Source organism: Cheilinus undulatus, linkage group 12, assembly GCF_018320785.1.
Source record: "Cheilinus undulatus linkage group 12, ASM1832078v1, whole genome shotgun sequence".
NCBI lineage: Eukaryota > Metazoa > Chordata > Actinopteri > Labriformes > Labridae > Cheilinus > Cheilinus undulatus.
This window is the reverse complement of record NC_054876.1, coordinates 21,801,950-21,817,564: the sequence shown is the minus strand read 5'-3', so window position 1 is coordinate 21,817,564 and position 15,615 is coordinate 21,801,950. Positions and strand designations below refer to the sequence as shown.

The window sequence follows — 15,615 nt, the reverse complement described above, 5'->3', positions numbered from 1 at the left end:
CTTTACACATAAACAAAATGAACAAAAGAAAACATTTCCTGACCCCACCCAGCCTACCCCACCCCTCTCCTCTCTCCCCCACCCCATAGTCTGTACAAAACATTAGCAAAAATGTCATGAATAAAGATTTTTTTAAGAACAAGAACTTAAAAACTGAGGAAATGCTATCTTGAGATTCAAAACAAAGAAACAGTGGAGGTTAGGTTAAAGTGTAAAAACAATATAATATAAAATGAAACTTAAAAAATGTGGAATAAAACAGAATATACAGATGCTAAAATAAGAATTAAAACACTAAAACATCGCTCAATACAATTTGGATAACCAGCAAAAAGATGACCCTGAAATGAGAAAAGAGATAAAAACCTAAAATAATAAAGCAGACCAAGATGATGATCTACAATTTAGTTAAAAGCCAGACTAAAAAGATAGGTCTTGAGTTTGCATTTAATTCTATTCAGCCAATTATCTGTATCAGCATTTTATTTGACTGATAATCATAAAAATGATTTATTAAAATGTGTGCTACTCTTGGTTGCACTTCAAAGTCTGCCTTCCCCTCTGGCTTTATTTTCTCTCTCCACCATCCCATTAAATGTACATGGATACTAGCCAATCAGCTTTTAAGCCTGAGTGCCACTGACACAGTGAGTGTATGACATCACTGCTATCCTGCTATCCTGCTGATACTGTGTTGCTTTGTACTGTTTCTCATACTGATAGAGCTAGGGCTAATTTTTTTTGTCCTTTTTGACCATGCAGTTCTACTTTTGCCACATTAAGTACATTTTGTGTAATAATGGCATATTGGTTTCAAATATCGGTTATTGATCTTATGAACTACTAATATTGGTTGACCCCTAAAAAAATATCCAGAAACTGTCAAATGGAGCACTTAAACATGGCCAAAACAGAGTTAAAGTGTCAGTGGTTGAACAATGCAATACTGGTTTGCTAAGCATGGCTAGTGGCACATGCCTGTGCTGAATGTGGATTTGCATTGCTCTAATTGATATCTGCCTACATACAGCTTTAGCTCCATTAACTAGACCAACGTTCTGCCAAACCCTGCTGTTCCTGCTACATGCTATTTACTCACCATGCTTGTTTACATCTGGGTAGTAGAGCAGGGAAAGGAAGACCATTAGCTACAGTTACAGCCCAGGAAGTGGCTACAGCTTTGACACAGTATTTGACCAACAGTGAGAGTTAACATATACAGATGAATATAAGTAGTAAAGAAGAAATTTTAACATGTATTAACTTCAAAATAGCAATATTTCATTCAACCAACTTCAAATATTTGCTCTAAAGTAGAAGTCTTTTTCCAAAAGTAACACCATGCTGTGATCTAAAATTCTGAGTTAGGCTCAGCAGTGGCTCAGTGAAAAGGAACTTGTCCATAAGCCCCCAGAAGATTAGCAGCTGTTGCTAGAAACTATAGCCAATGGAGACCAAACACAGAGCTCAAGATAAGGAGAATACGGAAAAAGAAGTCAGCTGTCCAGGTTGTGCAAAAGACAACCTGCTAATAAAATTGCCAAGTTGTTTAGTCATTCAATAAAATCTGTGCTAAATAATATTAATGGAAAAATGAATACCAAAAAAGGCTTTTAAAGATTTAAAGGTACATGACAAAATTTGCTCAGAGAGAGAAGTAGCAGACCACAACTTCACACTTTAACACATACACACTCTCATCTATAATACAGGCTATAGCCCCTGCACCCTAGGGTGGGTAACCCCGTGCCCTATTGGATGCTTGCCTAATTCTCTTGCCCTAGTCTGCATGCTGATATGGCACTGCGTTTTAGAGTAGGGGGGAGTTAAGCGGGTCGCCCAAGGATAAGGGGCTGTTGGCACAGTACACACATACACAGCATCCTCACAGACATAGACACCCACACAGAGACGGAGATTGGTGTGAAAAGTAGGAGAAGAAAAAGGGGGGATTACAGGGAAGAAAAGGGAAAAGGGAATAGCCTGTTTTCTCAGCCGTACTGTGACAGTGAGGTATTTCAAGAATGAGAGATTATTTCAAACACACACTACACACAGTCACACTGTCACTGTGTGCACACAAGGAGGGATTGTTTGCATCGGACAAGATTGTTAGGTTTGAACAAGTGGTTTAATCTCAAATTCAGAGTAAAACTGTTGTACTGTTTCTTACACAGGAACACTTGAATTTTGTTTTGACACTGTACTGAGGGAACTTTTTTGTGATATTTCAAGCACCCCTGCTGTCTGTGTTGCTTTTATTGACCCTTTACTGAAAGAGAGAGTATGCTACAGACCGGGTGCTGCCATGAGGATAAAGCTTTGTTTGCAGCTTGGAAATTAACTTTACTTGTTCAGAAAGACATTGCACCCCATTAGGGGAAATAAAGAGATGATTGAAGCTTGTTCAATAAATTTGAAGTTTTCTCTTTAATGAACAGGTTTCCATCGTTTGGTATGGTAAAGTACTGTAAAAGTTTAAAACAGCATCCTTCTTTTTCACCTTTGTTCTGTTGTCTAATCTCATTTCCCTAGCTACATCACCAGCTATAAGGTCCTGGCTTCTCCACCTTTCCATCATCTCTTAACTTGCTTCTCAGGCCTGGGTTTCTCTTTTTCTCTGTCAAAATGTTGTTCCCTCCCCTTTTTGAGGCCGAGTGATTCAAATTGTTATATTTAAAGTGCAGCCTTGACCTGCCTATAACCAGGTCCAGCCTTATTGTAAGTGTACAAATTTTATTTTTGCTGGTGTTAGAACATGCTGCATGGATTTCCTAGACTGCATGTCTGTCATCAGGCAAATCCATCTTGAAATGCTCCTATCCACAATATTTGTGCCAAACCAAACATGGTTCTGATAGGGGTTTAATAGCACAATAGTACAAATCTGGTAGACAGAACTAAAAACTCTTGTTTATTCAAAGCACTGCATATCATTTTGTTTCGCAATGGTAACACCTCTCTGATTTTTTTCTCATATCCCCCAGGTGTAAACCAGGAAAAAAAATCAAAGCTGCCAACATTGATATCCCAATTACTGCAGTTCCCTGAATGGCCACTTGAGGTTAGCTCTGAAATTGAGACAATCACTATGCACCCTCATGTTAAAATATTTCACAGCACAAAATAAATATGTTGTCTTCCTGGTATATCTTTTCTTTAAAATTAATATATCAAATCCATGACAAATGACAAAGACACCCATTGAAATTAGATTAAGGCTAAAGTTGTGCATATTCAGATGAATGGTTGCATAATAACAGGTAGGTCCATCCACCTGTCAGCTTGTTTTCCATCTTCTAAACTAAAGCCTGAGATATCCACTCTCTTCTCCAAGTGTGGCTTTGCCAGAAAGAAAAAGAAAAGATGAGAATGGTCAAAGCAGCAATCCATAAATCAGTTTACACAATCTCTGAATAGTTAAAAGATCTCTTTGCCTTTTGAATATATTTAGTTTGTTGTGAAATTATCACCACCTTAAACCCTTTATGAACCTTTGTTTGTCTTAAAGTATCAACTCTATTAAAAAAAAGTCTTTTTGGAAGCCAAAAACCTGCTGGTGCTGTATTTTAATGTAGCTGAAACATTTATTGAAGCTGTCTTTTCATGCTGTAAAGTGTTGAGCATCTGGCAGCAGGTCGCTCATATTTCCATCTGAAATTACAGCTGTTGCTGCCAAATTTAATCACCTGTAGCTCTTTCAAAGTCTTTCTCTGGATTTGTTTATAACACACTAGGTGTGTGTCTCTCATACAGATGGCTGGCAGGCTAGTCTGGCAAACTTGTGTGAAACATAATAATAGATGTGAACAGCAGTTGAACTCCTTTATTTCATCATGTCTTTCCTTTTTCTTTTATGCTTTATTTTCTCTTCTCTCATTTCATCCTTGATCCCGTTTTTTCTTCATTTGCCATTTTGTCTTTCTGTTTTTCCATCTCAGTGTTTTTTCTTTTTAGTGTCGTATACATTTCAGTCTGGTTAAGCTGGACTTCCTTCTCCTCAGGAGTGATCTGTCACAAGTTGACGTCGGTTTAAACCAATGTGGGCAGAGAGTCAGACTGAGAGCTGAGCTTAGCTGCTGTCGCTCTGCCCACACTGGAAATGTCTTATGTAAACACCATCCACTTCATCCCTCCTTCAGAGGAGATTATTATTGATGTTTTATGAAGAGGAGGAACGTAAGATTCTCATAGTGATGGTTACTTGTAGGGCAGAGGAAAGAAAAGAGGATCGGGCTTACATTTTCTTTCCATGTTTTAACCTTTTTTAATTTTGGATACATCAAGCTGAATAGTTTTTCCTGCTTTACATTTGTTTCATCCATGAAGGTTCACTCTAATACACAAAGTATAGAGCAGTGTTACTCAACCCTACTCAACCAAAGAGCCAAATTGTTGAAAAATACCTTTGGCAAGGGCTGCAAACTAAGTGGTAAAAAGTAGCAAGAAAGGGTTAAAATGGCAATAAAAATAAGTTAAAAATGGCAAAAATGGTCAAAAAGTGACAAAAAAGTGGCAAAATTTGGTGAAAAGGGGGGAAATAAGCATAAAATGGCAAAAAACTGTGTGAAAAATTGCAAAAAAATGTGAGGAAAAAGTGGCATAAAAGGGCAGAAAGTGAGTGAGACAAAAACTGCTGCAAATATGTAGCAAGATAATGAGTGAGAAGTGACTAGAATGGGCAAAAAGCAGCAAAAAATGAAGGTAAAAATATATAGCATATAGCAAAAGTAGGATTGACAGGGGAAAAATTGGATAAAAATAGGCAAAAATAAGTTACAAAAAACTGGCTATAAACAGCAAAAATTGATTAAAAGTGGCAAAAAATGAGAAAAGTTGCAAAAAATAGCAAATAAGGGCCATGGAAATATACCTACAAAAAAAATAAATTAAAGCCTGCTGTATAAGTGTGGGAAACAAACTGATTTATATGACTTACAATGGATAATTCTGAGGCCAAATTTTCCTTTTTTAAGGTTTTGTTGGGGACTACTATTTCAAATTAAGACTTAAAAGAGCAGCAAATCATCACAAAAGAGCCACATGTGGCTCAAGAGCCATGCGTTAGGTAACACTGGTATAGAGTATAAACTTTAAAGATAATGTAATCTGAAAACATTAACCTTTAGTTACAAGTCTTAATATTGAGTTTTTGTTAGAACTGTCTGGAAGGGCTTCATTCCTCTTGGGATCATATAAAAGGTTGTATCTAGTGGTGTGATTGTATTACCTTCTGTTGGAAAGCTATTGATATTCATCTTCTGTAAAAATATTCAAGACTAATATGGATGGAGTCCAAAATATGTAAATATACACCAGTGTAAGAAACAAATGTGTTTCAATTGTTTTGTTGACTTTGCCGACAGTGATTGAGAACTTCAATGACAAAATCTTGATTTTTTTCCAACATCATTCATTTCTTTTTAATTGCTTTGTTCTTGACAGACACCATGCTTTCTGAACATTTACTGCAGTTATGAACGACTCATTGAGCTTAGTGATTGAAAGGAAAGTAGGCAGTTTTTCCTCCAGATTCATAAAATGAGAAGGATTAGACGATATACCTTGTGTGAATTATAGACCTAAGCTGAGGCAATTTTACTGCCTCCATTGCATTTGAATATCTTTTCAAAAACTGTATAAAGCTTGTTGCTTTTTAGTTTGAAAGTCATATCATTGGATATTTTTTTGAAAAAAAATCTTGGTCTCAATAATTCAGTGATTAAATAATCATCTCTCGTCTTTTCTGCATCTCTCTCTTTAGTCTTTGTTCTTTCATGCCCCTCTCTGTTCCTGCTTCTCCCTCTTCTCTTCATCCCTTTAAAACCCTGTCACATCTTTGGCATATTGCTCTCCAACATGAGCCTGGTTCTGGTGGAGGTTTCTGCCCATCAAAGCAAAGTTTTTCCTTGTCACTGCAATGTTGTGAAATGTTTCTTTGTGCTCAGCTCATGGTGGATTAAAGGTGACATATTTTAACCTTTTTAAGACATGTTTATATTGTTCTAAGCAGTCCCCAAAACATGTCTGTGAAGTTTATTGCTGAGAAAAAAAAAAGCAAAAACACTTCAGTATAGGATTTTTGCATGTCTGAAAACCCCTCTCTTTCAGCCCTCCTCAGAACGAGCCGTTTCTGTGTCTGTGGCTATAAATGCTGTCTGACTCCACCCCTGATCACTCCCTTCTCAGGAAATGGATGCAGCACTCATATTACAGACTCTTTTTTTCCCCCCAAAGTTTAGACCGGGATTTGAACCATCAATATCCTAGACTGTAGTCAGCAAGGAAACCCACTGAGCTATTCAGCATCTCAGATGATGGCTGAGAGGATCAGTAGAGGAGGGTGGGACTTTCCTCCAAGTGGGGGAGGGCGAACCAAACCTGGGGCTGGGTGCTAAGGGCCCCTGGTGAGGTCACCAGGTGTAAAATCTGTGAATGGCTTGTTTCAGCACACATTTTCTGAAAGATGGAGAAAGAGAGGGGAAGAGGGAATGGATTTTTCTGGTACTTGAGGGGATTGTGGACAGGTCAGGGACATATATTTGTGCTGGAAAAGCCTGAAAAGTGATTTTTGCATAATATGTCCCCTTTAATGTAAGATACTTACAAACAATATAGCAGAGTACAGTCTAGACCTGCCCTCTTTGAAAAGTGTGTTGAGATAACACTGGTTATGAGTCAAGACAAATAGAGATTAATTGTGACAGTACAATGTTTAACATTTGTCAGAAGTTAGGTGATACATAACTGTTTCTTTCAAGACACTTGTGGCCTTGCTAAATCAATGCATGGGAGAATAAAATCGTGGATTCAGTAAAAATGATTTAATTCACTAAAATGCTGAAGAACTACTGGTGTCTGTTATTTTGTCAGGTCTCGCTCTCAAGGTTGAGTGATAATAGTGTCATATCTACCCAGGGTATTTAAAAAATAGGCTCCGATAACTGTCATGAAAAAGACTCGGCTGTGTAATATTTCTATATTCAGTAGCAGTCTGTGTCTGTTTCCAGCTGCAGCACCAATGCCTGTGTTTGAAGAGCTTACAGTTGCAAAGTGCTAACAGACCTGCAACTGTCAGGGGGGGGTTTCAATTACATATTTTATGGCTAGTACACATACATTTCTCCACTAAATTCTGCATGTTTTGTGTATATGCAGGCCAGACAACACATGGGGTTAAACTTAGAAGAAATGGACGCTGTAAACAGGTAATTTGATCTGGCAGAAAACCAAACATGAAGAGCTGACAATAGAAGTGACCTTTTATTGGACCAGTTCATCCTCTGTGTTGTTTGCTTGTATAGAACAACTCTATATGAGGAACAGATGACGTCTGTATTAGCAACAGAATATAAGCACCTTGTCTGAGGAGAATGCTAAGTCACACCCGGTTAGGCTCATATAGCATTCTTTTCAACAGTGTTACACCAAATTATACTTTCAGTCCCCTCATCTCTGTTCCCCAGGGAGACACCCTGTGTAGTCAACCAAAGACACCTCTCCTGGGCCTGAGGAGAAGTTTTTTAGATGAAAAGTCTACTCTTATTCAGGTTTTAAAATGGAGGGGAAAAGAGAGGAATAGAGAGATGAGACGGATGGAAGGGAAACTTTGGTTCTGGTTGTTTTAAGAATCAGAACTCCTTGGTGTGTAGTTACTCCTGATAAATGTGTCATGGGACACAGCATTAATAAGAAATAACACTGAGCTGTCATAATGTTATTATTCCAAAGATGGAACATCTAAATTTCCCCCTCTGCTGCTCCTCTCATTAGGCCTCGTTTGGAGGGTTTATTCATTGTCATTATTAGCTTGCAGATGTTACATATCAATAAAATGATGATGGAGTAAAATTTTAATGATGACCAGCATATTTGTAACAGAACCGAAAAGTCAGGAAATATTTTGTGAAATTTTTAATCCTTTGTTGGTAAGGGCTATCCTTCTATCTGCCTCTCCATACATCAGCCCATGCCATTCTTGTAAACACTCAAGAAGGCTTTGAGAGATTTTGGACATCGAAGGTCATTGGGTCTCATGTTCCTCTCTTACTTACAAGATTTCTAAAAATAACATTACCACTGAACAAACCCTGCCCTTTTTCTTGACCCACCACTGTACTCTCACTGTATTGCAATGGTATACATTTTACAATCACCAGGTGTAATTCAGAGGTCTTTGTTTTAATTAAGTGACTGGTCCTCCCCCCAAATAACTCAGTTCATTACAAGATTGGCCAAATCCTGCTAAAATTAGCCCAAGCAGTTCCCAAGACACTGACCTTACACATATTTGAAGTCAAAAGTCTTCAATAAAAGACATGGTCATGGCATTTTTCTTTGATTGCCATGAAACAGGAAGTAGTTTATTTCACATGCTTAACATACTTGTACAGACATCAAACTTTGTGGAGAAATTTTTACCCCATTCTCAGTTACATGGCCTGGGTACTGGAGTAACTTGACAGTGCTATACTTATGGGTTTTAGATATATTCAAATGTTGTCTGGGATATTCTTTGCTCATGTTTCTGGTGGATGATGACCGTTTTAATGTTAGACACTTCTGCACCATGAGTGAAGTTATCCACTGAGATAATCACTTCCTGACTGTGGCAAGAGATGATTTACAAAAAAGTTGGTGTCCTGATTTATCAAAGGGCATAGCTGAGCTATGTAGTTTTCTCTCTACCTGATTTTCACTAGAAGACATCTGACTTGGCTACAGGTGTTCAATACAAGGTGGCAACAGTCATTCAGAATAAAAAAATTAATTGCAGTGTTAGTATTAGTGTTAGTTACAATTTACATATTTTAATGTGTAAATTGCAACACTAAGTGTTAATCATTTGCACGGCAAGAGAGTTAAGCTATTCTAAAGTGTAAACATTGCTCAACCTGTTAGAATCACATTAACTTGGAAAAATGTAAACTTCAGCACTGTGGGAGTTGACGTAACACTGACGATTTTGCAGTGGTATGCTGTCTTAAGACACATTACAAAAAGAGCAGATCAATTCCTTGCTCTTTATGTTATTAAATTGCAAACATGCAAAAATGAAGTGCTCCTGAGCAAATCAAAAATGCAGTTTTATGGTTAATTTATTAAAGCTTCAGGCTCTGATAGATGTCTCTGGATTGGTAGCCTTTTATCTAAAGAAATTCTATTTACAGGTTGATAGGGAGCTGTAATTGTCTTTAATGTTAATGGATGACTCTTCACTTTATCTTTTTTCTTTCTGGTTGTGATAAACATGGACAAACAGGAGACCTTTTGGCACATGGATTTGTTTACCTGCATTATGAAAGGTCTGAGTGTGTGTGTATGTTAGTGTGTGTGCATGTTTGAGTTAGTGTGTGTCTTAGTGGGATACATGATACTCACCAGTGGAAGAACACATTGTACTCTGACCCCTGCTAACTCTCATCCTGTTCGATGTGATGACTTGACGTTATTATGAGGTGATTCTTTCCTTTCATGTCTCACTTCATGTTTCGTCTTCTGCACCTCTGACATCAGAGCCCAGAGTGAGACTTGAATATCAACACACGAGGGACAGAGAGATGATACCGAGAAATCTGAAAGACAGGCTGGAAAGAAGCACTAAATTAGCATAATATGATCTAATATCTGTGCTAGATTCTGAGAATGGTTGTTTTTACTATTTGGAATGGATATCAGAAAGACAGAAGGGTTAGATTTCACAGACTGAGCTCATTATAGATCATCATCTTTCATTTGTGCCTGTTAAATAACTCGGTTAGAGCTTCAGTAGCTCACTGCTGCCTGAGTATATTCCCTGTCTTCTTTTTATTATAGAGTTTCTTGTCCTTTTCTGTGTCTCCTTTTATTTTCACATGATTACTTTGTTGAAGCAAATCAATGTTGCCAGTCAAAGCAAGAGCCCAGACAGGTTTAAGATAAGTCATAAAACTAAATGTAATAACCCTGTGTAGTTGTTGTAAACTCAGACAACATTAAGTCGTCAGCAGCATATTGCTCCACAAACCTGTTATCATACCATGGCTTTGGTAATCTTTATTACCTGCTTGTGCTCAATAAATATATTTAAAAAGTCTTAAATCTTCTTGAGGAGTTTTTAACTGGTTCTGAACAGACTGAAATGAATACTCATAAGCTTATATGATCTACAGAAGTAAATTAGACCTTAAGCTACAGGATTAGTCTCATTTATTTTTTTTTTTTGTAACTGTCTTAAACCACTTCTATGTGTCAAATCCTCAGGTGATGCAATAACACCATCCAACCATGCAATAATCCACTGACGTTGCTTTAAACATTATATAACAGACACAGACAGGCCAGTGTATCCAGAGTGAAACCTATATCCCCTGTGTGTGTCTTGTGTGTCTCTCCAGTTGCCATGTTTCTCTGTTTTATTTCTTTCTAACAGTTGACTGGCCAGGCCTGTTTGTCCAGTATCAGATAACAGCCTGATACCAGGCCATAACAGGGTTCTATTTTGTGCCTTATTGTCCCTACAGAGAGATGGTAGGAGTTTAGATTTATTTATGATGACATATTTGTCTCCATTGATCCTACACTGTTGGTCTAAATTGACCATTTGCAGACAGAAATGGATCAGATCTGTGCTTCTATTTTGATCTGGAGAGACAAAGATCCTGTCATTTTTATGGCATGTAAAAAAACAAAAGCCACAGAAGGGCTGAGCCAGAGGACAAGGGCATTGTGCATTCATATTCAGGGCAAAGTTTAGGAGATGTTTACATACTTAGAGAAAAATTAGAAGATAAGGGAGCACAGAGCAAGAGTTTGGTGGTGAAGTGTTTGTGACTGGATAATTGAAGGTGAAAATGGAGAAAGTCATGGATGAAGCTCATGAAAAGAGAAAATAGCTGAGAAAATGATGAGAGTGGAAATGCACAAGATAAGAATGGGGATGCTAATTTAGATTGCTTGTTTATTTGTGGTATAAGTTTTATTTTAATACCGCTGCAATATTGACATAGGTAACAGTTACACAGTTAGTTGATACAGAGTATTCACTTGTGTTCTTACATTGCCAGTTCTACCAAATCAGTGGTTGGGATGGGGTTCAGTCATTATGCAATATGGAGCTATACAACATGTGACCTGATGTAATGTGACATAATGTGACGTTGCATTACCTAACCATACTTGACATAACCTCCTTAATATTAGCTTACTTTTGGAACATGTTGCCTTACATTACCATACCTTACCTTACTTTAGGGTGCATTCACACCAGAGCTGTTTGGTTTGCTTTAAATGAACTCTGGTCCGTTTTCCCGGATAGTCCGGTTCGTTTGAAGTGGTGTGAAAGCTCACACGAATTCTGCTGTGGAGCAAACAAGCGGACTCTTGTCAGCTTAAAACAGGTCGCTTTCAAACCAACCCTGGTGCAGTTCTTTTGAGGTGTGAAAGCACAGGATTAGGGTTAGACCAACTTGTGAACCAAAGGCATGAAGTTGCATGAAGTGTAATAATGTACAGATTTATATATGACTTAAAACACTCAAATACATTTCAGTACCTCGCTCGCTGGCGTCTATGTAACCATAGCAACACATCGTAATCTCTCACTCACATGTTGGCCTGCCTTTTTCTTCGATGCTGACTTATTCATCTCATGTAAAAAACAACATGCTAAACAGCTCACTGACTTGCTGGCTTCTCCTGCCTAATGCAAAAACAGAAACCCCAAGACAGTGTAGATTTTGTGTTTTTTCATTGTTAATGTGGGAAAAAGACCGGTGGAAGGAGATAGATTTCCAGTTTCGTCTTCTATGTCTCCTTTCCTCTTCACCACTCTTTGTTTGGGATGACAGTGCCACAAACTCATGGTTTGGTTGGTTTGACCAAGGGTAATGTGAATCCAAACCGTTCAGTTCAATTTCAGTTTCAAAATGAACCGAGTCCCCTGACTATCAGGTGTGAAAACGACCTTAGATTGCATTACGCCAACTTACTTTGCGTTGTGTTCTTTTACCTTACCTTCATTACCTTACTTAACGTTGACTTACATTACATAACCTTATCTGACATTAGCTTCCTTTGTTACCTTGCCTTACTTAACGTTAAGTTACCTTATGTTAGCTAAGGTAACTTACCTTACCTTTTGTAACCTTGCCTTTCGTTGCATTACCTCAACTTATCTTACATTTCCTTATGTAACCCTAGTTTCCTGTAGCTCCCGTTACGTTGGGTAATGTTACTTTGCCTTACGTTACGTAACCTTACGTTACCTGAAAATGTCCCACAGTTGTTTACCTTTTACTCCAGAGCTGTCAAAATCTGCATTCTTAGTCAGTAAGTGACTTCTTTTTACTGCATCTAGTGAGTTTAGACGTTAGTGTAGATTAATGTTTTAGAAATTTGTCATCTGTTGTTTTGATCACAGCAGTAGTGGTGGTATTAATGAGAAGGATGATGATGATGATGATGATGATGATGGTGCTGTTGGATGTGAGGGCGATGGCAGTGACTTAGGGTGGCGATAATGATGATGACGATAACTGCAGTATGATAATAAGGTCCCTGAAGAATGGAGCTAAAAAGGGAGAGGTTTTGTTTTGTTGATGTGATCACTGGAGCACTTCACTTTTCCACACATAGTACACGGCTCAGTCTAGAGTGTGAATCAGCAGGATGTGTGTGTCACTATGCAAAACTGAGAGCTGTTTTGAAGGATTGATGTGTGAGTGTGCATGATCCTTACAGTGGGTCTGATTATGCCGGGTGTGGTGTCTCCCTGCCTGGTGACATGGTTGTTATTTGTTATGTGCCACACACATATTGCAGATTTCCTGTCTGTTCTTAAGCAGGAGGATATGGCAAATAATATGATGATGGTTGCATTTACTCACATGAGAGTTTTGGGTAATTTTGAGGGTTAGTAGTCAGTAAAACTAGTTGGTACTGGCACTTTAAAGGGATAGTTTGGTATTTTTTAAATGGGGCTGTATGTGGTACTTTTAATAGTAAGTAAATTAGCTACAGGACTGGTCTGGGCTTGACCACTCCAGAATATTCATCTTGTTGTCTTTAAACCATTTCTGTTGAGCTTTCATTGTATTCTTTGGCTCACTGTCTTGCTGGAAAATAAATCTTCTCCCAAGCCGTAGTTTTCTTGCAGACTGAATAAGATTGTCGTTCATAAGCCTTCCAGGACCACCTGCTAAAAGCATCCCCACAGCTTGATGCTGCCACCACCGTGCTTTGCAGTGGGGATGTTTGTGGTGATACGCAGTGTTTCAGTCTGCCAAACACAGCGTCTTGTTTAAAGGCCACTTTGCCACTCTTCCATAGCTTTGACTGGTAAGGAACCAAGGTTGTTCTATGCAAAGTCTCCCATCTCAGCTCTGTATATTGGAAGTTTTTACATATCCATCCCCTAAATTATACTTTTCAGTTGCCCTTTCTCTAAGTTGCTTCTTTTGCCTTCATGGTGTAATGGTAGCCATGAATACTGATAAATCATTAACTGGATCTTCCAGACATGTGTGTCTGTATACTACAGTCACTTCAGACACATTTGCTGCACTCAGGTGATCTATATTTCACTAACTCTGAGACTACCACCACCAATTGGCTAGACCTCTGTTGAATTAGGTTAGTCACTTTAAAGGGGGTGAATATTTATGCAGTCACTTATTTTTATATTAGCTACATACTCTTGTTTAATTTACATTACTTGGTAAAAATCTGTTTTCACTTTGACGGCATGAGAAAAACTCATTGTTTTACAGCTTAATTTGTCAGATATTTTATGTTTATGGATGGACTTGCCTCTTTCTAATATTCTCAGCTGTATGAGATAACAGATGTTCCCATTACATGCAGCTTTGTGACCCTCAGATTTGTAATTTTTAACTTTTTATGGACCATGAATTTTTCCACTCATGGGGAAGTGGACATTTACTCCTGCATTCACTTCATGTAAAAAAAATTGCAGCCTCACTGGCTGAAGTCTCCATTTTTACGATTTGATTTGTGTCTATCGAGTAAAACTGTCCGTGGCATATCTCTGTTATTGACATAAATATAATCTGGATCCCCTATCGAGACTGTGTAATCAGTCTTACTCATCCAGATGTTACACCATCGCGTGAGTGTTTGTGTGCATGAGTGTATTTGAGATTTTATTAGTTCCCAGTGGGTCAAGCAGAGATCTTGACCCCATTTCCTGCTGTTGTTGACAGAGAGACATTGAAGCCTGTGGCTCCAGAGGACCAGACACTGCCTGAAGGAGCCTCCTGTCAGTGCTGCCTAAAACCACTACATTTGTCATTGTTTTGATTATCTTTTTTCTTGTCATTTGTCAAACTCTGATTCAGTCTTTCTGGAAACATGAGGTCAGGACCTGACTGGGAGGGAGAGCCACAGACATTTGAAGGGTTTCCTTGTTGTGCCTGTTATCATGGAAAGAGCAGGATTTGTGATTTTTTTTCACAGTCCATGCTTTTATTGACCAGTGTTTATTTGAATTCAATCATTCTGCAGAAATGCTCAACAATTAGAGATACTTTTTTTAAAGTTAACAGTTTCAATATGATTTTTAAATATCTAATTTCCCTCGTTTTCTGTTTTCAGGCAAGTTGTGGCTCCTTGTTTTTTTCCTGTGTTTCCGGACAATGTGATAAAGTCTGCATGTATCTTTTTTTTTGTGCCAGGGCATTGCCAGAATCATCAGGTGGTCTGTCCAACAACCGACCGGAGAGGGAGGGCGACACCCAGCACCCCCCCACTCAGCGCTACAGCTGCTACGACCTAGATGACCTGGATGTTGCCTGGTTGGAGCTGGTTAACAATGAGTTCAGACAGATGGGTAAGTATTAATAGAGAAACTGCCTGATTACAAACATAAAACTTCTTATTCCAATCAATGAATCCAAAGTGTCTCACTTTATTAGAAGTCAGAAAAATTGTTCATTACACTTTAATAATGGTCTGAGGACAGCTAATGTCAAGACCAATCATAAATGAAAGGTAAATGTAATTACAATATTTAAGGCTAAATTGTTTCTTTAAGTTTGATGATCAGGTCTGCTATGACATGTTAATTGAAATAATGAAGAAAATAGGTTATTTTGTGAAGTTGATATGACAATGATTTACCAAACAAGGTCAACTTTGCATTAAAGGTGACATAACTGACCAAATGATGACCACATTCATTGACATCCATAAAGCCTCCTTCATGTGAATGACAGGTGTCATTTCATGATAATGACAGTGTAATGCCACTTTTATGCATACTCCTTCAAATGTAGTGTTATCTTTTTTTCTTTTAAATTCAGACTACAAGCACCAAGGTGACAGGTTGGGACAAATACAAAAACCATTGCACCTCTTTTCATAAGGGCTGCAATTGTGCCATATTCCTGATAAATGACTGGAATAATAGTGCCCAATATCAGTATTGTTGATTTTTCTAATTTTAAATGACTAATTATTTATTTTATTAGCAGTTGTGATAAAAGTATTACATTTAGTTTAGCCCTAAAACTGGTGATCACGAAAATGCTCAATAAATAGAGATACTTTTTTCCCTATTATTTGTGAGGTGAAAATTGCTGATAGCAGCACTAAAATTCAATAAAAATAAAAAGTCAA

The 15,615-nt window shown here is 38.0% G+C and overlaps 1 protein-coding gene across 4 annotated transcripts in view; it reads left to right on the top strand.

The window, feature by feature from the left end:
* The window catches only part of jade2 (jade family PHD finger 2), a 312,027-nt gene that overhangs the window by 165,185 nt on the left and 131,227 nt on the right, over positions 1–15,615 (top strand). For all 4 annotated transcript variants that reach the window (XM_041800778.1, XM_041800775.1, XM_041800776.1 and 1 more), the window contains one exon: positions 14,673–14,827. In XM_041800778.1, the coding sequence (XP_041656712.1) occupies positions 14,673–14,827 (155 nt within the window). The remainder of the gene's footprint in view (positions 1–14,672; positions 14,828–15,615) is intronic.